The sequence below is a fragment of the Ochotona curzoniae genome, unplaced genomic scaffold (genome assembly GCF_017591425.1).
Source record: "Ochotona curzoniae isolate NIBS_2020 unplaced genomic scaffold, NIBS_Ocur_1.0 contig_21, whole genome shotgun sequence".
Lineage (NCBI taxonomy): Eukaryota > Metazoa > Chordata > Mammalia > Lagomorpha > Ochotonidae > Ochotona > Ochotona curzoniae.
This window is the reverse complement of record NW_024465322.1, coordinates 346117-371968: the sequence shown is the minus strand read 5'-3', so window position 1 is coordinate 371968 and position 25852 is coordinate 346117. Positions and strand designations below refer to the sequence as shown.

The 25852-nt window shown below is 38.7% G+C and overlaps 1 protein-coding gene across 1 annotated transcript in view; it reads right to left on the bottom strand.

Moving 5' to 3' along the window:
• The window catches only part of PCLO (piccolo presynaptic cytomatrix protein), a 334110-nt gene that overhangs the window by 85060 nt on the left and 223198 nt on the right, over nucleotides 1–25852 (bottom strand). The window contains exon 10 of the mRNA XM_040970975.1: nucleotides 20154–20279. Coding sequence (XP_040826909.1) covers nucleotides 20154–20279 — 126 coding nt within the window. The remainder of the gene's footprint in view (nucleotides 1–20153; nucleotides 20280–25852) is intronic.

Sequence of the window (25852 nt, the reverse complement as noted above, 5' to 3'; positions counted from 1 at the left end):
TAGGCAGTGTCGATATTTGAAAAATCCAAGACGGATAGATTTGATTCTTTTTAAAAAGTTTATTTAAAAATACTTTACAGTTTTGACCTATCTAGACATGAACATGAAAGAAAAGAAAAGGAAAAAAAGGAAGCAGTGGGGTCAGCTCTATGGCGCAGCAGGCGAATCTGCGAGCTGTAAAGCCTGCATCCATTAGGAGCAGTTTCGAGTCCCAGGAGCTCCACTTTAAATCTACCTCCCTAGAATTGGCAGGGGAAAAGCAGTGAGAGATGGTCCAAGTGTTGGGTCATCTATGCAGGAGACCTGGGAGAAGCTCCCAGTTTTATTATTGTCATGTAGGGAATGAAGCAAAGGATTGAAAAATCTCTCTTCTCCCTTCCCTTTTCTCTCTGTCTCTATGTAACCTTGACATTCAAATAAATAAATAACTCTGTGTGTGTGTGTTTTCTTTGTTAAGGAAAGAAAAGAAAGTGTTAATAAACACAGGGAAAGAATCTGTGGTTAAGAAGAAAATGAAATTTGGATAACAAATCCTTAGTGATAGTAAGACATTCAAAACTCAAAGTTAGGTACTGGCACGATGGTTCAATTGGCTAAATATCCCTCTGGAAGCATTTGTATCCTATATGGCCAATGTTTAATATCCTGGCTGACTCACTTCTAATCCAGCCCCCTGCTTATGGCATAGTAAGGCAGAGGAAGACAGCCCAAATCCTTGGGCCTGTGCTTTGCTCCAGCCATTGTAGCCATTTGAGGAGTGAACCGATGGATGGGACATCTTTCTCATTGTCTCTCTAGCTGTAAAGCTGCCTTCCCAATTCAAATAAATAAATCTTAACAAATAAAAACCTTCAAAGGTATTTTTCTCAGGAAGCTCACGTACAGGTACAAAATTTTAAGGCTGGGGAAAATTTTGTTGAAGAATGACAATACTTTTGTTTTTTTATGGCCTTTTGCTTGTATTTTTTATTGTTGGTGCTAATAGATCAAACGCAATTTTAACAATGAGATGTCAATATACGCATTGCATAAAATGGAGAACCTTTTACCAGAGTCGTCTCCACTTACTGTTGTCCCCTTCTGCACTCTTAATTCCTTAAGCACACTTACAGGAAACCCTTCCTTGGCCCAATCTACATGACGAAGTTGCAAATGATTTTTGAAACCTAAATCAATGTGTAGGAATTAATGGCCTGTCTCTAGAGATTTATTCAAAATGTAAAGGAGACAAATCTGAATTTATTTATTGAATATGAGGTCTGAGGTGCTAAAAATAGATGGAATGATCTAATTATATAGTTATTCACCTAAAGTCTAATATTGCTTTACATAACAACTCTGCGTGTATGCATGTGTGTGTAATAGTATCCAAAACTTCACATCTGTTCCTCTCCCAATTAACGGAAAGACAAATGTTGGATCTATCAGGGATTCTGCATGATGAACTTCCTAGCTCCTGAGAGAACACAGCTAACCATTTCTCTTTAACAAAATCAACTGTGGTCACATTTGGCATGGTTATTACACTAGCTGTGTGCCTCAGAGGAAAGTGGCTAATCCGCCATGCTTAACTCCCACGAGGCACATTACACTTGCTAGATGACTCCTCTACTTTATTTCTACAGAATGAGCAGCGAAACAGTTGCCAGTTTAAACCTGATGAAAATGCAATCTTGGGTCCTTATGAAAAAATATTAAAAATAATTTAACATCTTCCAATTTCCATATTTGCTTAAGTTATTTCCCTTATCTGTGTCTTCATTTCAGATATAGAAAAGAACTTTCTCAAGCATCGAAATTAGGTCGTCTAGTTTTTCCCTCTGCCCACCTCAGTGGTAGCTCTCCAGGTTCTTCTATTTAGCCTCAGCCCCCTAAATCTCCCATGGTATTATTCTTATTTTCAGGTTTTCCTGAACTGATTAACTCAGGGGCTGAAACACCCAACCTCTACTTTGAAACTAACTTTGGTTTAAGTCCACGTGCCAAACAAATTACCTACTGCTAATGCCAATCAAATCCCAAACTGATTGAAATCCACATTGCCAAAAGTTTACTCTATGAAACTCACTTTATAGTTTCCAAATAAATGCTATGTCACAATTTCTTCTCGATATACTATGAAGACCATGGGAATTCATCAGAAATTTTAATGTAACTTTGATACATATTCTTCTACTTTCTTTCGGCTTCATGATCATATGCTGCATATTAAATGTGAAATTAATAAAACATTTTTAAGCATAAAGTACTACAAGGACATTTCTGTTTTTTTGGAGAGCATTTTTGATAAGCATTATTTTTTAAATTTTTATTTTAAATGATACAGTCTTTTAGGCTCAGGGATTTCCCCTTCCATCCTACTTATCGCTGCCCCCAGCATGTTTCCCTAGTATATTGAAGTATTTGGGTTCAACCACTCCACACTCACCAATCTAAAATAGGTTGGTCACAATTTTGAAAAAGTGTAACGTAGACAGATCTTCATTCATATGCAACCTCATCAATGGTGGCGGTTTACATGAAATAAATGTGCGATAACGTACGTCATTACCATAAGTAAATCAGGGAAGAGCTTTACACTCTGTTTTTCTATCTGTGATACATTATGCTTTTAAAAAATGACATTTATGAGATGATGTCTAGCACCAACACAAGTCCCAACAGCAGTTATTTAATGATAGTGCAGAAATATCAACCTTAAAGGAAAACTCGGTCCATTTGTGTCAACTAAATCTACATGCCGATCCACCCGGATGCAAGCCACATTCAAATATATGAGACTTAGCAGAAACAACATGCGTGTCAGTTTTGTAAGGTGGTTTAGAAATTGTACAATATGTACAATGATACCATTTGAAGGCTTGGATGTACAAAAATAGAAAACTTTAGTGAACACTTTTTTTTGATGGGATATCATTGAATCGTGGATAAAAGCTGCTAGGAATGAATACAAGTTGGTTGGACTCTCAGCTCTTTCATCTAGACAGCCCTTAGAGAAGATGCCAGCAATAACATAGGAAGGACAAAAGGAGTGGCAAGTGGGGATGGTGTCAACTGGAAGGATGGGGCAGACGGGACTTTATAAATGTAGAGGAAGGCAGGCATCTTGTTTGCTTATATGGTCCAGAGAAGAGGGTGTTACCACAAAAGACAATGGCTATGGCTGCTGCGAGATGCTTTTAGAATGCTGTAACTTTCAACCTGGGCAGGAGTACTCTTACTAAAACGAAGCCAGTTTCTGTTAAGGCAGGGAATTCCAAATGGCACTCTCAATGGTCTAGATTATTGTGTACAGTCTCAACTCAGAGTTCATGAATGCTTAACACGGTCACTGACACTTTCCTATGTACACATGGGCAGGCACCACCAAATAATGAATGTGACCACCAAACAGCACGTCAAGGATGGATGAAGGGACTCCTGGGCCATATTACACTTAACAGAAAAAAGATCTTTCACACTCCAATATGCTGATTTAAATTTATCCTTTTAAAAACAAGTGAAAGTGCAGAAGGAAATATGTCAATGGATGCATTGAAAAGGTGTGATATTATTTAGCCATAAGAAGAAGCCTGTTGTTTCTGAAAAGGTTGATCATGTTAGGTCAAATAAGTCAGAGATTTAAAAAAAAAAAAAACGCTGTATGGTTTCATTTATTTGTGGGAACAAAAAAATTTGGACCCATAATGGCAAACAGAACAATCGTGATGCTGGGATTGGGTTATAGGGGAATTGGAAATGTCGGTCAAAATGTTACATTATGAGATGAATAAAAATTCTGGGGACCTAATATTCATTATAACTGAGGTTACAAATATCACATAATATATTTGAATTTTGTAAAAGAAAAAAGCAAAGAGAAGCTTTTAATTATACTTATCAAACAAGCTTAAAAAGGAAAAAGGAAAGAAGGAAAGCTTGACTGTGGTACTTAGTTCAAACATGCAGTGAATAAAAAAACATGAAATACTAAAATACAATCTTTGAGGAATATGGATGATGCCGAACCAATGTCACTACATGATTATTATAAATAGTATAGTCAAAATTAAGAGGAAACTGATGTATAACTCAGTCATCATTAGACGTGTCAAAAGATAAAAAATAACAGAGAAGCCATTACAAACAACATAAAATAACTAAGAATTTTATTATTCTGAGAGGATTGTTACAACTATAAATTGCTTCATTTAAGAAGTGCCTAGCCTGGCACAATAGCCTAGTGGGCTCAAGTCCTTGCCTTGCCTGCACCAGAATCCCATATGGGCACTGGTTCATGTCCTGGCTGCTCCACTTCCCACAAGGTTCCCTGCTTGTAGTCTGCAAAAGCAGTAGAGAACAGCCCAAAGCCTTGAGACCCTGCACCCAAGAGACTGGGAAGAAGCTCCTGGCTCCTGGTTTCAAAATGGCTCAGCTCTGGCTGTTGCAGCTACTGGGGGCGTAAACCAGCAGACGAAAGATCTTTCTTTCTGTCTCTCCTTCTCCCTGTAAATCTGACTTCCAATAAAAAATGAATCTTTTTAAAAGTGCCAATATTTTCTGTCTCATGTTCCAAAGAATTATTAAACAAGTACCTTAGGTATGTTTAGAAAGTAACAAGTGCTCTTTCCTCATTGTGTTTCATCTAAAACGTTCTGCGCATTTTCTCATGGTGCTGTAATTTGTTGTTGTCGTTGTTGCTGTTGAAGCGGTTGTTCTAGTACATACCAGTTGTTGACCTTGTTTCATGACTTCACAATTATGGAAATGTATGATGACGGAGGACGGGGATCTACCATATCCAGATGTGGGGGTATAATGCAACATGCATCCCTTATTCCAGACGAAAGATGGATTCCCAATGAAACTGTTGGAACTGTGTAGACAATGGGACGCTGGACTGTCTGACATTGTGTGAACCAGCAATGTTGGAGTACACTTAAATAAGAGACTGATGGAATTATGATCCCTTATGGAGGACTATACCACCGTAGTAAAATGGGGAAAATCTGTTGGGGGTGGGAGCTTGGGGGAAAAATCCCAGTCTATACAAAGCAATCAAAATAAATGAATTTTTTTAAAAAAAAAAATAGCAACATGATTCCAGATAAATTACAGAGGATTTTTGTATTTCTATCTTTTGATTATAATTAAGAATTGAAAATAAAAATAAATTTAAAACATGTTTTCAATCACTTTGAAAGAGCAGTATTCACCTTTTGGTGCTATTAATCAGTAGTATTATATACATACATACCACAATAATTGATTCTTCTGCCAAAAAGCAAGAATTTTCTAACCGTAAAATAGTACATATTTGCCCACTGATATTAAAATAAAAATTTATCTCTAAATCTAAGATTCACATAAAACAATATTTTACAAACTCACAGGCAAACATCATAACTGAAAAATAGCAAGATAGGGCCTGCGCTGTGGCCTAGCAGCTAAAGTCCTTGCCTTCTGTGCGCCAGGATCCCATATGGGCACTGGTTCTAATCCCGGCAGCTCCACTTCCCTGCTTGTGGCCCTGGGAAAGCAGTCCAGGATGGCCCAAAGCCTTAGGACCCTGCACCCATGTGGAAGACCTGGAGGAAGTTCCTGGCTCCTGGCTTTGGATTGGCACAGCACCGGCCGTTGCACTCGCTTAGGGAGTGAATCATCATATGGAAGATCTTCCTGTCTGTCTCTCCTCCTCTGTATATCTGACTTTGCAATCAAAATAAATGAATTTTAAAAAAAATAGCAATATAATTTCAGATAAATTACAGAGGATTTTTGTATTTCTATCTTTTGATTATAAGCTATCCCTATAGCTTAAGCAGTAAAATTAGATCCATTTCACTGATGTTAAAATTTGCAATATTAGTAAAAAACACAAATAAAGGACTTTATTTTTTAAAGGCTAGCTTGCCCACTTTTTCTCATTTCATCTTCAATGCAAAATAGACAATGTAGGTATAAACCTATTTTTATAGATGAAAACAACTTCATTTTTAGAAATCATATAAAAAGGTAGTCCAAAAAACCAGGTCTCTATTCAATTTCTCAGTTGAAATATATCAGAATCCTACTCATTCCATATATCATAAGCCTTTTTTAATGTGTACGTTATGCAGAATATAATTGTAAATCATTTTAAATCTTTTCTATAGTGATTTTTCTTAGATTAATGGGCATCACTATTTAAATAAATCTATTTTACTCAGATAAAAACCCATCAAATCAGCCACAAATATTCAGTAATAATTGCAAGAGTAGACCAGTCTTGGGCTCACTGGTATCAATCAGTAATGATTTCTGAAACGGTTTTCCTACTGAGCATCATGGATAAAGGCTCAGAGAAGACAAACAAGACTGAGCCCAATCAGGGTGAAGTTGGTCAGGTTGATGTCGGTGTGGAACTCAGAACTGGGCAAAGGACAAGGAGCCGGTGATTCCAGCTGGGTGTAGTTTGTGTCTGTAGGTCCCACTGGACTAGGGTTTCTTAATGTGAAGACAGAGAGGGAAGCCTTACAATATTGCCCTGCTGTAATAACATTGTACCATCTAGAAAGGATTCATGCCTTTCTTCCCCACGACGGTGTCACTTCCAACTGTAAGGCGTTCATTGCCTTCATGTTTCTTCCGTATATTGTACAGACTTCGTCTACTCATTTATATAATGATCTCCATTGTTCTCTGCTTTTCTATATCCTCAGTACATATATTAGCTGAATGAAGTAAAAGACAGACTGAATGCTACGAGACTGGTTAAAAGCATGAAAATTCAAACAGCAATTGAGTTCATATTTTCCATTTCACATAATCTTCATAATACACTGTCATGATTTTTAAAAATGGGATTGCTGAAAATCATTTCATTAAATCTGTACTGTATTAAGTTCATACTGCCTAAGCATGATAAAATGAAGAACTTTTTTTTTTCAGTTTTGCTCTTTCCAATACTTAAAGTGATTTCAATAGAGCATAATTTCCATATATATGCAACTATTACAGAGTGATTTTTCATTCATGAACATTAAAAATTGTGACTTTACAACACACTTTTTCCTGCTGGGATGGAAACTGCAGTTGTTAGGAATATAGAATTTGGAACTGCCATCTACAGGAAAACAAAATGAACTCATGTAGAACTTACATGATTCTTACTAAAGGACATGCATAAATTATATTATTTGAAAATAATACCTAAAACTTAGACGCCAGCTGTTTATTTTTATGATTTATTTATTTTTTTATTGGAAAAGCTGATATACAGAGACAAGGAGAGGCAGAAAGATCTCCCATCCACTGATTCATTCTCCATGCTGTTGCAACTGCCAGAGCTGGGCTTATCTGAAGCTGTCATCCGGGAATTTCTTCTGGGTGTCCATGAGGTTGCAGGGTCCCATGGCTTTGGGCCATCCTCCCCTGCTTTTCCAAGCTACTTTTCCAGGGAGCTGAATGGGAAGTGGTGCATCTGGGACACAATCAGTGCCCACATAGGATCCCGGGGCTTGCAAATTGAGGCTTTAGCCATGGAGCAACTGCGTGGGGTCCCCAACTGTGGTACTCTTATTTTTAAGAGATTTTGATTTTTTTTTAACATGTTGAAGCGATTTCAGCTTACTCATTGTAGCACTATTATAGTAAAATGAATAAAGACAGCTGAGGTAGTTTCTACTGAGTTGAAATTTGATGTATGCTACCACATACATATACAAAAATAAAATAATTAATCATATATATGAAATTCATGTCTTACTGTATATTCTGTTCACACCGCAGTTCCTACAGCCCAAATCATTCTTTGATGATTTCTTTAGCTTTCTTTTTTTTTTTTCCAAAACATGGGTTTTATTCAGTGGGTGTCAAACATTTTGGCAAATAAACACAGCCTAATTCTGAACTGTTCCAACCTACTAATTGTCAGTACAGATAATCCCATAGAAAACAGCATAATAGCGTAGTGGCTAAGGTCCTCGCCTTGAACGCACTGGGATCCCATATAGGCGCCGGCTCCAATCCCAGCAGCTCCACCTCCCACTATTTCCTTCCTCACTTCTCTCTCCTTCTCTGCCATCTACTGCTTCCAAATGACTCGCAGTACACACCAATCCTGTCTCATGTCCTTGGCGTCTAATGCACCTTGGTAGAAGCTTCATGTTCCTACCATGTCCTACAAGATTCGGTTCATGTACTTCTCTGATTGAAATTCTTGCTGTTCCCTTAAATGTTCACTCAGTGCCAGTCATGTTTACATCCTAGCTGTCTTCTCTGACGGTAACAGCTGTGACCTTGCTCAGGCTCCTTTCATTCTTTTGCTGCTACCACGGACAGCTCCTTCTTCCCTTGCTGTTCTTTGTGAATTTCTATCATCTTGCTGAGGCCCTCCCTGGTCACCCCCCTACAACTGAAATACTATGCTCTTAATCCCCAAATCATCCATCTTTATTTTTCTCCCTAGTATCTATTATCAGTTCATTTTCTGTTCATGAAAAGCCTTTTTTTTTTTTTTAATCTTTCATGAGTAGAGAATGTCCAGGCTTAGGGCCATACAAAGTCTGTGAAATAATTTGGCCTAGCCTTGCCTTGGCAACTGCAGGCAGGACTTGAAATTCAATAAATCCGCAACAGGCTCTTTTTGAAGTAGATAATTTTGCATTGCCCGTGAATGATGATAGACAAATGGCCTTTGGCACAAAAAATGCTTCATCGCCCTGTGTTCTAAGGTCTGTGTTTTTTTCCATGAAACTCTTCCCAGGGATATAAAGAGAATTGTCTACATCAGTAAAAAATGAGCAGATGGGTGGAGGCACTCGGAAAACTCAACCACCATGGCTAACAATGACAAGGATCTTGGGAATTGAGTAGAGCGTAAAAGAAAACCAAGGGGACCTAAGAGAAAATATTATTTTCTTTCACTGCCCTCACTGAGACTGTAAAACACTTGAATCTGAGATGATTTTCTGCTGCGAAAATGTACATCTTTTACAGAGAACAGGTGCTGCTCCTGCTGGAATCATTGTATTTCAGAACAACATTGACTAAGAAAACAACAGATGGACTAAAGGAAAGCCTTGAGAGATGTCCTGTCCTCAGGGGCCTAAGAGTGTTCTAGAAATTATTTAAAGATCACTTGGGATTCTTTTGGCTTATTGTATGTTAGAAAAAGCTATAAGCTTCTCTTTCTCATTTTCCTGGTTGCAATGCAAGCAGCGCTGACCAAATGCAACCTGGACTTTCCCACTTACCCGAATAAAACTAAAAGAACACATATGTGACAATTACAAAGTATCTGAGTTTTTTTTTCCTTAAAGATGTCATTCTCTCAGTTCTCCAGATTTTCATTTTAATTCCCGTAGAACCTGATTAAACTTCTTGCCCACTATGAATACCTTGTATCCACTGCCTTTCTGAGGTGTGGACATCCTGAAAATGAGCGAATACTGTATCATTCAGCATCCTTCTTGGACATGCCCATGCAAAGAAGTTGCTGAGTACACGCTGTGGCCGATTCCCATTCCTCATTATTTCTGGCATACCGGGTGTTCTGTTTCTAGCTCACAACAACTGCCTCTGCTACTTCACCTCAAGAGGTTCTTATAATTCTGCAATAAATGCATCCATGTTCTGAAATGAAGCTTACACAAGTGAAAAACCATACAGGTATGAACATAAAACTAGATACCAGTGTATAATCATTCAAAGCGGGAAGAGGGGCAATTGTTTGGACTAACAGCATGCGAGTTAGGATGCAGCATCCCTGATGCTTGATGCCCAGGTTTGGCTCCTGGCTTTAGCTTCTGCCAATGCAGGCCCCAGAAGGCACTGGTTATAGATCAAGTAACTGGGTTCCTCACATCCTATGGTAAACCGATTCCTCCCAGCTTTGGCCTGGCCCAGTCCTTGCCATTTTGAACACATCGGGGAAGAGAACTAGCAAACAGGAGCTCTGTCTCTTTTTGAAGTAAAAAGTTGACAAATGCCACCCACTTCACATATTTCTAAGCACCGCCTGGAGCCTTCTATGAGGGTTTCACAGGAGGAAGCAGCCCTGAGACTCATGTTTCTTTAACCTCTTCTGTTCTCTCTTATCCTTATAGTCTAACTCTAGGATTTACCTCTTACTTAACACTGGTAGTTTTGCACACACATTGTAGCTTTATCTCCCACTTCCAAACATTTGATTATGGTTCCATCCTTATTATTATTATTATTTTATGTGAAAGATGGAGAAATGAACATAAAAAAACCAGAGTGATCTTCTAACCAACGGTTCCCTCTTCAAATGCTAACAAATGCTAGGCCAAATTCAGGAGTGAGCAACTCAATCTGTGTCTCCCAATGTCTTGCCAGTGCTGAGTGCCTGAGCCATTGTGCTGCCCCTCCTGAGTGCAAGAAGCTGCGTAAGAAGCAGAGTAGGTACTCTGACCAGGGACTGATTTACATGCAGGTTTCCCAAGCTGCACACGGATTCCTGTGCCAAGCACCTGTCTGTGACTGCCTGAAACTCTTTCTTCAGTTTCTTCTACGAAGTGCCTCACCAGTTCCTTACGTCTAATGCTGACGGATCAAGTGAGTTTCTGGGATTCATTGAAGGTCTCACTGATTGAAACTGAGTCATCTGACTTTTACATCATGACTGTTTCTAAACAAGCTGAGTTTGCAGTGACTAATCAACCAACAAAATTGTATGAGCACAGACTGATTCTCAGTATGTCCATTTATTTTCATCAGGACTCAACATTTACTGATACATACACTGTTGATATGAGATATTTAGAAACATCCAAAAGATTAATGAAAACTATTGTTTTATAGTTAGGAATGACTAAATCACTTTAAGCAGACATTATTTATGTAGGAAGTAGACTCGGGGACCATAAGGAGCTTTCATAAATATAAAAAGATGCTATTCGTTCAGCATCTTGTAATTCCAAAGTTAATGCTTGCTCCATCAGGGATATTATGTATGTCCGTGGTTCAATGTACTTGAGCATGGTCAATTGTCTGAGCCAGTACAGCTCTGAAGCACAGAGAATGCATCATTAAAACTGTAACTAACAGTGCCAACACGGTGGCACACTCTGTGGGGCCACTGCCTGCGACACTGGTATCCCACGTGGGTTCAGGTTCTCATCACCGTTGCCAGTCTTTGGATCCAGTTTCCTGCAGGTGTACCTGGAAAAGCAGCAGACCTTGGCCCACGTGTGTGGACTACTGCCATACACATGGGAGACTCGGAAGTTTTTCCAGGTTCCTGGTTTTGACCAGGCCCTGGTCTGCCATTGTGGCCATCCAGAGAGTGAACCAGCAGATGGATGATCTTTCTGTCTCTCCTTTCTCTGCATTTCAAACAAATAAATACATCTTTTTTTTTAAGCTGTGAATATTCCACACCCTGTGGCACTGGAGATGTTAAAGCATTCGTTAGTCAAAGACAGAATCTCTGCTTCTAAAATATCCACACTGTTTCATGAAAGAATTCAGCATATTCTATGGCTCAGTGGCTGCACAAATGCAGAACTTCAACTATAGAAACAAGAATCAGTATCATGAACACATAAACATTTTGAGATGGGCAAATAATTGAATCAGGATTTGGGGTATTGTACTATGGAAATACAATAGGACAATTAAGTTTTTTTTTAATCCCTCAGTTGGAAGTATCATGATTTGTACATATGTGTGTAAGGAAAAGAAGCCTTATTCTTACAGATAATACAGCTAATCTCTATCAGCCTTCGGGGGAAATATGATATTACTACATCCTAAAATATTTTGCATCTTACTAATCCAGCTACCAAGTGTTTGAAATTTTCTCTCCATACAATCATTTCCTAATTACTTGGTGGAAAATCTTCGCGCACCATAAAACGCAATCGTGTGCCATGTGTATTAACGCACAAGCTTCAGGGAATTTTGCAGAAGCTCATGCTTATGACCGCTCCATACCTGGTTCAATTCCCCTGGAACAAAACAAGGAAGCTCATTCATTTGTTTGCTGTGTTTCCCGATCTCCAACCTTGTTCACTGCCTTGCCTCTGCAACATATGCCAAAAATATGCAAACACAAGTAGAGACTTTCTCGACCAGGAAAATCCTGCCTGAGTTTCACAGGAACATGTCCTATAAGAATGCTGTTGACATTAACTTTTCTACTACATGCTATTTTCAAGGCAGGGACCTTCAGAAATGAACTTCTAGAATAAAATCAGCGCTCCCCAAACAAACAAACTTGTCTTTAGCCACGGATCCTCAACAATTTCAACAGCAATTTTTTTTTTTTTTTGGCCATAAACTTCATCAGTCCATTGAAAAACACCAGCCGGTTGGACGACTACCTATCAGATAGAGTGAAATAATTAAAAACTAAGAAAATAAAACATTTATGAACTAGAATTCACACCGTTGGCATATGCCTCCACAGAAAATCCTCTAAAATGACAGTGCTGTTTCTTTTAATATGTCTCAAGTCTAGTGGTCTGAAAGAGGTGATCCTGCCAATTGGCATTGGTTAAAACAACAGACAGTGTGTTTTCATAATTCATTCACAGGGTTGTTGAAAATCGATTATAACACCAGAATCTTATTTTATTAACTCTAAAGGGCTTTCCAAAAATGTCCCAGGTTCGATTTATTCTTTGGAATAATCTATGTATAATTTAACTTTAAAATATGTCACAGAATGAGCTTTCGGTCAAAAGAATCATCAATATGTACAATAATTACTTTTGACTTACTGGATGAAAGATGTTTTTAGTCCTTATGTAAAGTGTTAACATTTTGATTATTACAGCTGCAGCATATTTCCAATTATTATGCTATAATACACAATGCCAGGGAACTAATTTGGAGAAAACATTTTTTAAAAAAAAAAAAAAACAGCAATTAAATAAAGCTTAGGATGATCGGTTTGCCCATGGGGAGTTATAAATAGCCATATTTCCCAAACATGATTTTATTTATATGTTAGATTCTACCTCTGAAAACGTAGTAACACTTAAACTGTTGTAAAAAGACACAGAATTGCCACTCGGTGAAATTTTCTCACTACAGCAGCCCTTTGGAGGACTCCCAGACTCCATGGAAACCAGAAAACAAAAATCTAAGCCCCGAAGCTCATCTGATACAGCTGCACAGATTTTTATATGCATTCTGCCACTTTGAAGGTACAGCTTTGAAAACCTTTACATGAGACACACACACACACACTTCGTTTTATAGGTTCTCGAAAGCAGCAGCAGATGGCTCAAATGTTCAAATGCTTGAGACCATAGCATCCTCTTGGATGGCCCAGGGTTAATGCTGGGGCACCTGGTGTAGGCATCGGCCCTTGAAACATTTATTTTTATTGGAAACGCAGATTTACAGAGAGAAAAAGAGAGAAAGAGGCAAATAGCTTTCATCTGCTGATTCACTCCCCACATGGCCACAGTGGCCAGAACTGAGTTGATCTGAAGCCAGGAGCCATCCTGATTCTGCCTCATCCTCTACCGCTTTCCCAAACCACAGGCAAAAAACCAGAAAGGAAGTGGAGCAGCCAGTACACCAACTGGTGCCAATATGGGATCCCGGTGCATCCAAGGCAAGAATTTAGCCAGTAGGCTACTGTGCTGGATCCAGCCCTAGCTCTTACAGGAATTTAGGGAGGAGTCAATCTGATGGGAGTTTAGTTTTTCTTTTTGTCTATTTCTGCATGTTCCTTTCAAATAGAAGTAAATACATAAACAACTATTTTTTTAAATTATGACTTTTGATTATATGTGTATAGGATTTTTTCTTTAGTCTGCACTAATACAAACTTTTTATGTCTCTAACAACAAAAAATATTTTATGCATCTGTTGAGTAGCTGAATGAAAATGTTTTTTTATTTTTGATTTATATGTTGAATTTTGTATTTTGCTTTTAGTGGTCTAATTTCTTGTCTTTATTCAGGAGGCAATGACTAAAACTCTAGGTAGAAAAAAAAAAAAGATCTGAAGTTTGGGAACACAAACAGATATAGTTCTTCCAAAAATTAGATGTTTGAATTTACTCCACACTTTTAATATGTCAAGTGCAACTACTAGCAAATTTTGCAGAGACTGCATGAAAGTTGGCAAGCTTATTTCTATGCAAAATCTGGGGTCAGGAATTGTTCCCAGAAGTCTCTTACAGGACAACAGTATGGTGGCTGTATGTGACACAGGTGCATATTTAACTTAAAGACAGTATAATGAAAACAGTGTGACATTAGGACAGAGTCAGTAAGATAGATGGCGGCTTAGAACACAAACTCAAAAAAGAGTCACACCTATGCAAATACTGATATACAATACGGGGCACTATAGATTGGTTGTAATAAAGACACAACAAAAACAGCGCATAAAACATCACTTGTCCACACTGGGAAGGGAAGGGAAGATAAAAACATGAGATTTTAGGTCTGACCACAGTTACGCAAAATCCAAATTAATTCGAAGACTGTAAGGAAATCTGAAAAACATGATCTCATCATTTTTGGACAATAAATACTTCACAATTTGGGCAAAGGAATTTATTAAACAATGTGAAACATTTGCGAAACATAAGAGGATCAAATTTCACCATAAAAAAAAATCACCACTTCTGAAAAAAAAAAAAACCCTAAAAATACAAGTTACGTACTAACAGGAATAATTTCTAGCCTATGTACTGGGCAAAGAATCATAAGCAAAATCTGCCATTTTCCTTTAAAAAAAAATCAACCAAAATTTCACCAACAACCCAGCTACAAATTGGTAGTCGAAAAAAAACACATAATATTCTCCTACATTATTTAGTAAGATTGCTAGCTCTCATCAGATATTTAACTTAACCTAGAAGAAATTCAATAAAAGATTTTGAAATAGCAATCCATGAAACTTTCATGTTTCAAAAAATTTTTGAAACATTTATTTAGGATAAGTTATCTAAATAATCATAGAATATTTAAACTGTAACAAAAACACACACTAATAGCATTTTATTAGCTGTCAAACAATAGAACTCAGTAGTGAAAAACAATTGAACATGGTACCCTTAGATAAATGTCAAAAACTTCATGTGACTTTTTAAAAAGGGTGGCGTAGTGTCCGGAACAATAGCCTGATGGCTAAACTCTGGCCTTGCATTCACCAGGGATTCCTGGCTACTCCACTTCCCATCCAGCTCCCTGCCTGTGGCCTGGGAGAGCAGTCGAGGATGGCCCAGGCTTGGGACCCTGCACCCACGTGGGTGACATGGAAGAAGTTCCAGCTGCTGGCATTGGATTGGCTCAGCTCTGGCCTTTGGAGACACCCGGAGCATGAACCGTATGAGGAAAATCTTTCTCTTTGTGTCTCCTTCTCTCTGTAAATCTGACTTTCCAGTAAAAATAAGTAAATCTTAAAGAAAAAAGATGGCACTAGAGCATATTCAATAACCTATTATTTGCAAAATCTTACAAACATTCAAAGTAAATAATAGTTGGGTATTGTTATGGCTGCATATATAACACTGTTTGCTACATTAATCTTTTTTTTTTAAGATTTATTTATTTATTGGAAAGTCAGATATACAGAGAGGAGGAGAGACAGAGAGGAAGATCTTCATCCGATGATTCACTCCCCAAGTGAGCACAACGGCCGATGCTATGCCGATCTGAAGCCAGGATCCAGGAACTTCTGGGTATCCCACGCAGGTGCAGGGTCCCAAAGCTTTGGGCCATCCTCGACTGCTTTCCCAGGCCACAAGCAGGGAGCTGGATGGGAAGTAAAGCTGCTGGGATTAGAACCGGCGCCCAAATGGGATCCTGGTGCTTTCAAGGCGAGGACTTTAGCCACTAGGCCACGCCGCCGGGCCTGCCGCTACATTAATCTTAAGAAGGTGTTTACAGACTAGGCTTGGCATTGTGGCATAGAGTGTCAGAACTACCTCTTGCAACACCAGAAGCCCAAATCAGAGCACAAAGTTTGGGTCCTGGCTGCCACAATTCTAAATTCAGTTCCCTGTTAATGCTTAGCAGAAGAGGGGCCAAAGTATTTGGGCCCTGCCACCCACAGGGCAATCCTGATGAAGCTTTTGATGTCATCCTGGTCCAGTCCTAGCCTTTGTGTTAATTCTCTCTCTTTCTTTCTCTCTACTCTCTCTCTCTCTCTCTGCCTCTCTCCCTTTCCAATGAACAAAGATGTCGGAGGAATAGAGTATCCACAGACTAGAAGATTTACAATTGAACACAGGTTGGTGCCCCACGCATCAGATCTTCAGCGCTTCGAACCTCCTCTCTGTCCATCTAATCAGAGAAGCAGTCAGATGGGAGATGCTGAGCCGGGCATGTTCATGGGTGGGGAGGGCAAAGTGTACATTCAACTGTGGGATTCTTGGAGCCAACTTCCGTGATGAGGAGGGGACCCAGACCAGGGATAACGTGTCTACTTTGAACGCATTGAGAATCATTGGATGCTGAGCCCCTGTGGTTACTGTGCTTTGGCAGAGCTCAGTCACTGAATTCAGTCAAAACGTGTAAGACTCGGAGCAAATCAGACTCACCGTTTTGGTGTCAGTGCATCAGAAACAGATGTGTCAGGCACCAAACACTTCCCCACAGGACTTGCTATTCTGAGTTGAGATTTTAACACTCATCCGAAACACCTCTGCCTTGTGCTCCCCACCCCTTCTCAACCACAGAGCAGACACAATGTTTTGGAGCTTGGAAGCTGCAGACACCCCTGCTTGCCACACACTGCCCAGGGAAGGTGGCACTGAAGCTTCCAGATTTGGGGAGGGGGGTTTCTCTCAGTCTTTTCATCCCTACAGAGCTAAATTTAAATTCAACGCAAATAAACACTAAGAAAGGAAGCAGGAAAGAGGGTGAAAAAAAACACCTCTAAAGTAAATATATGCAAATTTATGAGCGTGAAACTCAAAGTTATGAGGAAAGCTGTGAGGGCAAAAGCAGTTTCCATTTTGTTCATTCTTTCCGAAAAATATAACTAGAAGTTACATGAACAAATGGCATTCTGTAATTACAGAGTTTATTTGCTTTAGGCTCTCCTGTGAAGAATCACATATTACCTACCCAATTTTTATTACTGAGAATGAAATTTCTTCATGAACTCTTTTTACCATTGTGTTGGACATAAAATATGTTAAGGGATACAATAAATATCGGCACGGAATTATAAGAACAGAGCGATGAAAGACTCCAACCTTTACAAGGGCAAGAAGTGTATGCTTAGTTCTATCTCACTGTAATTTAGAGCTGATTAATCCATCTTCCTCATTCTTCGTTCCCTGCTTCTCTCACCAGATCCTAGTAGATGACAATCATTTATGATAGCATATTTCTCTTCAAAAAGCAAAAAAAAAAAAAAAAATTAAAAAAGAATGCCTTCACAATAAGGAAATGTTAAAGCGTACCATGATTGGACATCACATGGTGACATATGTAGGGAACATGTCATGCAGGTGTAAATATGTACAATCTGAATGTGCCACTTAAGCAATAGGTCTGTGTTGTACTGTGGTTCTCCTGGGCGGGAGAGGGTTTGCATATTTATCTGAGGACATTTAAAGGAAGTGTGATTTTAAAAAGTAAGTAAATGAGGAATTCAAAATTTCTATAATTATGATAATAAAATTGAATAGGTTTTCCCAAGTAAACATTCCTGAGCAAGAAATTTTGTTATAGAGGTAACGTAATTTTTGAGCACATTGGTTAAGTCAGTGACGATACTCAACTTATTGAATACAAAAAAAGTTTATAATTACTGAAAAATAAATGTGTAATATGAAAAAGGCAAGTTCTAACAGGTTTCAAATTCCCTACATCCTTGTGCACTTTTAGATGCTCCACTTAGTTCAAAAAGAGATCCCAATACAAAAAAAAAAAAAGAGTTGAAAAGCTGATATTTTAATAATATACTAAACAAACAAAACTTGAATGTTGGTGAATGTTTCATGGCCTCAAATTTTGGGTCTCAGATTTGTTCAAACTTTAGCACATAGCAAGAAAGAGGAGCTTAGAAGTTTAATGAGTCCTGCAAAATTCTCTAAATCTTTTGTCTTCCATTTTTTTCTATAGAACGGAATCATTTACACAATTAAATAGCAATAGGTGGCAAAGATCACTCTGCGCGGTGTTTGTTCAAACATGTCAACCAAACCATGATGTCACATAAATGTTACGATTTTGGCAGATCAGGGGCCTTCAGCAGCTCAATTCTCAGAGTTCTGAACATCATTGAGAAACTCAAATATTGACTTGGGAAATTTGATTTATGGACTATCAAGTGCATCTTTTATCTTAGGAAATGACATAAAGGTAATAGTAGGGATATTTTAAAACCAATTTCACACGTCTAAAGAATTTGCAGTAATGATTATTGCTAGCTACCAGCATTCTGAAACTCAATATTCTCCTGTTTTATTAAGAAGACAGACGATCTTGCTCAGAAAGTTTAAAAAAAAAATAGAATGAAAGTCTCTCTTTCAAATAAATAACCATGACACTGACTCAGAAAACGTGAAGGACTTTTTCCCCCATATTTAATTCTGGTTACATAAGCAGCTTATGAGCACCAGAAAACCGACTTGATTGGTGATTATGTTTTAAATAGATAAACTCAGAGAACCTAAAACTAGAGGAAATTTGAAAATATTCTTGCTTTCCCAAAAGACAACATAATCAGAGTTTATGCCACGGGATGGTCTGACAAACCTGTGATGGGAGAAATGAACAAACTCAAAGAAGTAGTAGACTCAGGTCCACTTTTCTAAAAAACAGCTTTATAGCATTAAGGGGGAAAAAAACCCTGCTGATAGATTTTAAATCATATAACAGGAAATATTGACTGTAACGACTCAGTCTGTTTACCTCTGCATGAAAATAAAAAAGCAATAATGTTTTTGTTCACCAACATTCATACAAGCAAGAGGATTTGAAGTATGTGAGTAACCTCTCTGTGTAACTAACAACCATATATTTTATGAGAATACAGTTGTAATAATTTACTGAAAAGAAATGATGAAATACAGATTTTATGGCCCACCAGTTACATCCATTAAGTTGTCTACGTAAAAACGCTTATGATGTAAAGAGGTGAACAGTATCTAAAGAAACTGGCATATCTACTCCATGGCCTGTATTAGTCAGCAATTAAAAATGAAGTTCCACCATTTGCAATGAAATGGTCCCAGCTGAAGTGAAATAAGCCAATCCCAAAAGGACACATATCATATGTTCTCTCTGATATAAGGAAACCAGGCAAAATACAAGATCAATAGATATACAGCTTTGCGTGTATTTCACAGATGGACTATCTAGTGGAGACTTGCAGTAGACATCTGTAGATTTAAATAAAAGGAGGACTAACAATGAAACTGTTCAATATATTTTGATAATTTGAAATTAGAACGCGTGCCATTGTCTATAGCTACAATGCTATGATGCACTCAAAGGGCAGGATGCTGGATTGTCACTTGCTGAAGGACAATGCTATTGTAATAATATAAGGGAAATAGTGTGGGCAGTGGGAATGGGATGGGCGGGAGGAGAGGTGGATTGGGAAATTCCTGTATCTATAAAACCGTATCATGGAAAAGTATGATAGCGAGAAAATATAAAAACAGTATCTAAATATCAATTTGTATACATACATGGCTTGGGACGCTTTTACTGGTAAACACTAAAAAGTAAAATCGCAGGCATTGTTAACCATAAATGCTGTGTCATGAAGGCAGTTCTTGCGGCAGGAAAGCACCCACATTCAATAAGCAAAGCGTTATGTTCCAGTTGTCACTCTTACTGCACAGGTAGATATTTATGTATTTGGCTGATCTTAGCTTGTATAGAATCACCTTCTGATATCTGTAGCCATGATCCCAGTATACCTTCACCTGGTTTTTATGAAGCATTCGTCTATACAACCAATGTGTTTTTGAATAAAATTTCCTTAGACAGCAAAAGCTTTGGACTAGCATGAAACAGAATATTCTCACAGCTAACGAACTGCCAAAAGGCCAATGCAATTCAATATAAAATGAATGTATTTGTGCAGATATTTTCTTTCACATTGCTATATCAAAACTCCATGGTCAAGCGTAAGGAAAGAGGCTTATCTACACAGCAAGAGGAAGAGAACGTTAATATTAAATAATATTTAATATAGACTCATTCGTATCACTTCTTATAATTGCTTATTCTTACCTTCTATAAGTTTCCCTGATTCTTCTGCACTTCCTCCAGGAAGAATCTTGGCAATGTAGGCTCCAATTTCTCCACAATGCCCCGGGATTTCCTTGCCGCCCACAATTCTGATTCCTAATCCATTGCCTATGTTGAAAAATGAGCAAATTGTTAGTGAACCATTTGAAAAACAATAATTATCCTAAGTTGTAAGGTGCACAAAAAGTGGATGTGGTATCCAGAAGCTAAAACATGAATATTGGAATTAGAGATTTATACCAAAGATACATTATTCTGACCCAAATAAGTGCCATTAAACAGAATTTTTGAGATCTTGGTGTAATCAAGAATAACTAGCTTTATTAATAAATACATTGAATAAGACACGTACACAACCTTACTTAGCTCTTCAAGTAACATTGCGTATTAACATACCACTTACTACAAATGCGGAATGATTTTTCAGTAATTAGCCATATAGAAACGATATGGGGAACGATTATTATGGAAAAACTGAGATAAGTATGAATTCAAAACACAGTAAATGCTTTGTCTAATCAAATAAAATTAGAATATATATGTGTTCATATAGAAATACATGTATACACATGTTTTATGTTTGTGTGCGTGTGTATATATTATATACATATAATACCTGCAATTTGTTGCTGAAATGTCTGGCTGGATTTTAAAATGACAGTAATAAAAAGAAGTCTAACTTTTATTTTTCACGAAGCACTAATAAATTCTGTATTGAAATTCATTCCACTCGGGGATGAAGTTACCGCTTTTCAACTCTTCTAAAATCTTCACATCAAAAGCGGAGTCTTTTCCAAATCCTATTCCTTTTCCATCTCATTTCATCAAAACAACATCATCACTTGCATCTATACAGTTCCACCGTTCAATAAACAGGCACAATGAATCATGGCACGTTTCTGTCATTTATTCAGCAGGGTTATATTTTCATGAAACATAATTGCATCTTCGCAGCTGATGTAGTTGCAATTCGGTTTCCTGTATTCTTCGCTTTGTTCTTTCCTCCCTTCCTGCCTACCCCCAGGTCAATTTCCCCATGATCCTCTCTGCTTCCCTCCAGCCACCACCTCCTCTAGCTGCAAGTGCTGCCAAGATTTCACCTTGAAAAATGACAACAAGGTTGACTAAATGCTTCTTGATGTCTCACTGAGGTCAAGGATTCTTATTTTACAAAGATACCAGTTCTCTCTGGCTCTGTGGGGATTGTCTGTGAATCAGCTATTTCTTGATCCAGCATTACCAGAAGTTCATTCATGATGTAAGTTGAGTATAGCTAGATACACGTCTCGTATGTCACTAGGCCTCAAGTGTCTCTGCAAAGAATACCAAGAACGATCCCACGATGAGCCATTACATACATGTGAATAAAGCACAGCATGTGTGGGAGTATCGTGGTGGTGCAGCATGCTAAACCTCTGCCTGGGGCTCAGGCATCCCATGCGGGAACCGGTTCATGTCATAGCTGCTCCACCTCTGATCCAGCTCCCTATTGGTGGCCTGGAAAAACAGCAGAGAGAGGCCCATATATTCAGGCCTCTGCATACATTGGGAAACCTGCAAGAATCTAGGCTAAGTTTTTCAATGTACTCAAAACATTTTAGAAATTACAAAATACAGCTTTGCATATGTCTACTGAGAGTTACAGAGCGCTGACACACATTTTCTCACTGTTGAATCGTTCATGAGCTGTAATTCATGACTTGAGCTGTAACGATTGAACACTTTCTAAAACCCTACGATAAAGAAGCAAAGACACAATAGTTGTTTCATTTCATTCTATGCTAGTGGCTTCAAAGACATGAAAATACTTTTATAAATATATAGTTCCAAAAACTAAGTGGAATAATGACAGTATTATGAATCTAGCCAAACTATAACAAACTTAGAGTAAATATTTGTGAAAGGATATTTTGTAGAAAATAAAAAGGCCTAGAAAAATGACATGACTATTTTAATGGAGTACTTAGAAACATACTTAGGATTAGGGTTACAATTAGAAATAGGATTTGGATTAGAAGCGTAATTTTCGTTTCACAAAAATGAAATGAACGGATGCAACTTCTAACCATTTACATCTGAATATTCTGATGTTACATTTCTATGGTTGCATCTTTGTATTTTATGTTATATTTAACATATTAAATATAGATACACATGCCAAAAATATTTCTGTAAGCATGCAATGCCCTTCCTCAATTTACAAAACATGCTGCCAAACTAGACAAGTAGCATTAATTATAAACTGAAATGCTTCAAATTAAACAGCCTTTGTTAGCTTTTTTGGTCACTTTTTAATTTTTTTAAAAATTCCATATGATTCCATATGCACAGGGGTTGCCCCTTCCACTTTGACAAGTCGTTTTTTCCAACTTTTAACACATTTTTATCACAATACTCTCCCTTTTCCCATCTGGCTTCTCTTCTACCTAGCAACATCGTCAACATGCTATTCCCATGCCATGATAAAGCGTTGGTCTCGGTCTTGAGTTTATAGTTTGCTAGGGTAAAGAGGTATGGGGACTAATACAGAGAACATAAATGCCTCACTGTAAAAGAGTTTCAAAAATTATAACAACTTCACTGAACCAAGCAGCTCTAGATATGGGAGATTTACATGGCTAATTTAAAATGTAAAGAAACATTAAAGTATTTTGGGAATATGCTATTTGTAGAAAACAGAAGTCAGCTCATAAGTAATAAAACCATAAGGAATACTACAACCTCTGCTAGTTTTAGAAATATAGTTTAAATTAATTATTCCAAGTTCATACATTTATTAAAATGTTTAATAAATATGCAATCACAAAGTTGTTTTAAAATAAACCATTATTAAAACAATCATGAGTATACTTAGGTAAAATCTTTTCAGTTCCATTTCAAGTTTTAATCTAAATCAACCATTGCGACCACCTTTGGAACGAGTCAATAAATGGGAGATCTTCCTGTCTCTCCTTTTCTAGGTATATCTGACTTTCCAATAAAAATGAATACATGTTTGGGCCCGGCGCGGTGGCGCAAGTGGTTAAGGTCCTCGCCTTGCACGCCCAGGATCCCATATGGGCGCCGGTTCTAATCCCTGCAGCCCCGCTTCCCATCCAGCTCCCTGCCTGTGGCCCAGGAAAGCAGTCAAGGACGGCCCAAAGCTTTGGGACCCTGCACCCGCGTGGGAGACCCGGAAGAGGCTCCTGGCTTCGGATCAGCATAGCATCGGCCGTTGCGGCTCACTTGGGGAGTGAATCATCGGACGGAAGATCTTCCTCTCTGTCTCTCCTCTCTGTATATCCGCCTTTCCAATAAAAAAATAATAATAACAAAAATAAATCTTTTTAAAAAAATGAAGACATGTTTTTAAAAAAAAATCTGTGTGTGTAGGCTGAAGTGGGTGACCAGATGAATTGGACCCAGTAGTGGCAGGCGCACATAGGAGTCAGTTCTGGGATAGCCTCAGATGAGATTTCTTTGAGGATTCCCCGAGCTGAACTGCTGAACTCAGAACTCCAACCACAGGGAGAGTGGTTAGAACTGTGATACAGATGGGGCCTCCTCAGTTACTGAAGATGGTCAGTGGACAGCATACCCAGATGCACATGGAGGATTAGGTAGTCCACCGGGGCCTGCAGAGGACATAGGGTACCGCAGCAGAGGAAGGAGAGCTACTATCCCAGAGAAGATGGACAAAAAAATTTCTGGGCAAGTGGAGACTCCAGGGTGGACTGTGTCAACTAATGGACCTTGGAAGGATTTCCTCATCCTTGGATCAGTGAGATTGACAGCATGTCAGAACTAACAAAAACCACTTGAACAGAACCCTCAGAACATGCTACACATCAGGGACCCTGGGATGACATCAGGTGGCCGTTCCCATCCTTGAGTACTGGGGCAGTTGAGAGGCTGGGTGTGACTACACCGTTTAAATTCGCCTTCTCCCATCTATAGAAAGAAGGCTAGAAAGGTGTGGAAATAGTGGTCTCAGCTGCTTTCCCCTGCTTCTCGACCCTTTCCACCCCAATCAACTGTGCAAACATCATTTAAAAAGAACAAATACTTAGAACAAATAAAACTTGGAAATACAAGTACACACAAGAAAAAAAAATTGTAGATGCCAGTAGGTCTCACATTCCCATTTGGGTACTAGTTCCAGGCCTGGATGCTTCACTTGGCATCCAGTTTCTTGGTAATGCACCTGCAAAAGCAGCACAAAATATTTCAAGTGCTTGGGCCTCTCCATACACACGGGAGACCCAAAACCACTTCTGGTTCTTGGCTTTGGCTTGGCCAAGCCCCAGCCACTCTGACCATTGGGGAGTGAAGTAGCACATGAAAGGCATCTGTCTTTCTGTTCCTCACTTTGTCTCGGCAACACTGCTTTTCAAATAAATAAGAGATACACAGAGAGAGAAATCACGGTGCAGTTCCTAACATCAGGGCAATAATCCATGGATATTTTCTGTGTCTGTGTCTGTGTAAGGTTTGCCCCTTCTTATAAAGCCACCAGGATTCAATCATTGGCATCCCCCCAACTAACTCAATCCAAATCCATCTTTTTCCAAAGGTAATGCGTCTAAACTGAATACTAATCCAATTTTCACCCTCTTAACACTATTATCATGAAACCTTGGGGATGACTCTAACATGAATCTGGAAGTACAAAATATATTCAAATCATAGCAACAAACATTCTCAGTGCCCTGGAAGAAGAATGAAAGCAGACCACAAACGGGAGTATTTGGCCATGATCTTTAAGCAAGACCAGTTAAAATCTTGGTTGCGCATATCTGAGGCAGTTCTCTGGCCAGTTCAGTTGTCTTGGCATTTCTCCTGAGCAGCACAGCCCATGAGAACCAGAAGCGTTGCTGTTGCAGGGGATGGAGCAGGTGCTAGCACGGCAGATTAGGTGGGGATTACTCTGGCAGACTGGGAATTGAGAGAGCCATAAATAGATTTAATAAGCTCTGCACACTTCTCTAAGGAAAGGGAGACTGTGCAGCTAAAAGGTTCCAGAGATGTGTAGTGAAACTGAAAACCAAGAAAATCCAAATGCTATTGGAATAGTCTTCTCCAGCAACATATTCATTTCATGAACAGTGCTTCATTGGTCAAGCTGAAGATGCTAGAGCAGAACCTTTGTGAATCAAAAGCCTTAGTCATTCAGGCACGACTCTTCGGACTTGGATTTAGCAAATAAAGCAATACAGGCCTGGCGCAGCAGCCTAGTGGCTGAAGTCCTCGCTTTGCAACCACCAAAACCCTATATAGGTGCTGGTTCATATCCCTGCTGCTCCACTTTCCATCCAGCTCCCTGCTTGTGGCCTTGGAAAAGCAATCCAGGATGGTCCAAAACGTAGGGACCCTGCACCGGTGTGAGAGATTCGGAAGAAGCTCCTGGCTCCTGGCTTCAGATGGGCTCAGTTCTGGCAATTGCGGCCACTTGGGTTGTAAATCAATATGATGAAATAGTCTCTCAAATACCCTAGAAAATTTGTTCAGCCAGCAAAGATCCTGTAATAAATATATCTAGATAACTATAAAAGACTGTACTCGCAGAGTTCATGTACAGCTCAGAAAGTAATCCATAAATCACTAGAAACTACTGGCCAGTGATGTGGTATACTAACCAGGGTATTCCACAAGGGTGCTAGTTCCTGTCCTAGGTGATCCACTTCCTTTTTGGATTCGGTTCT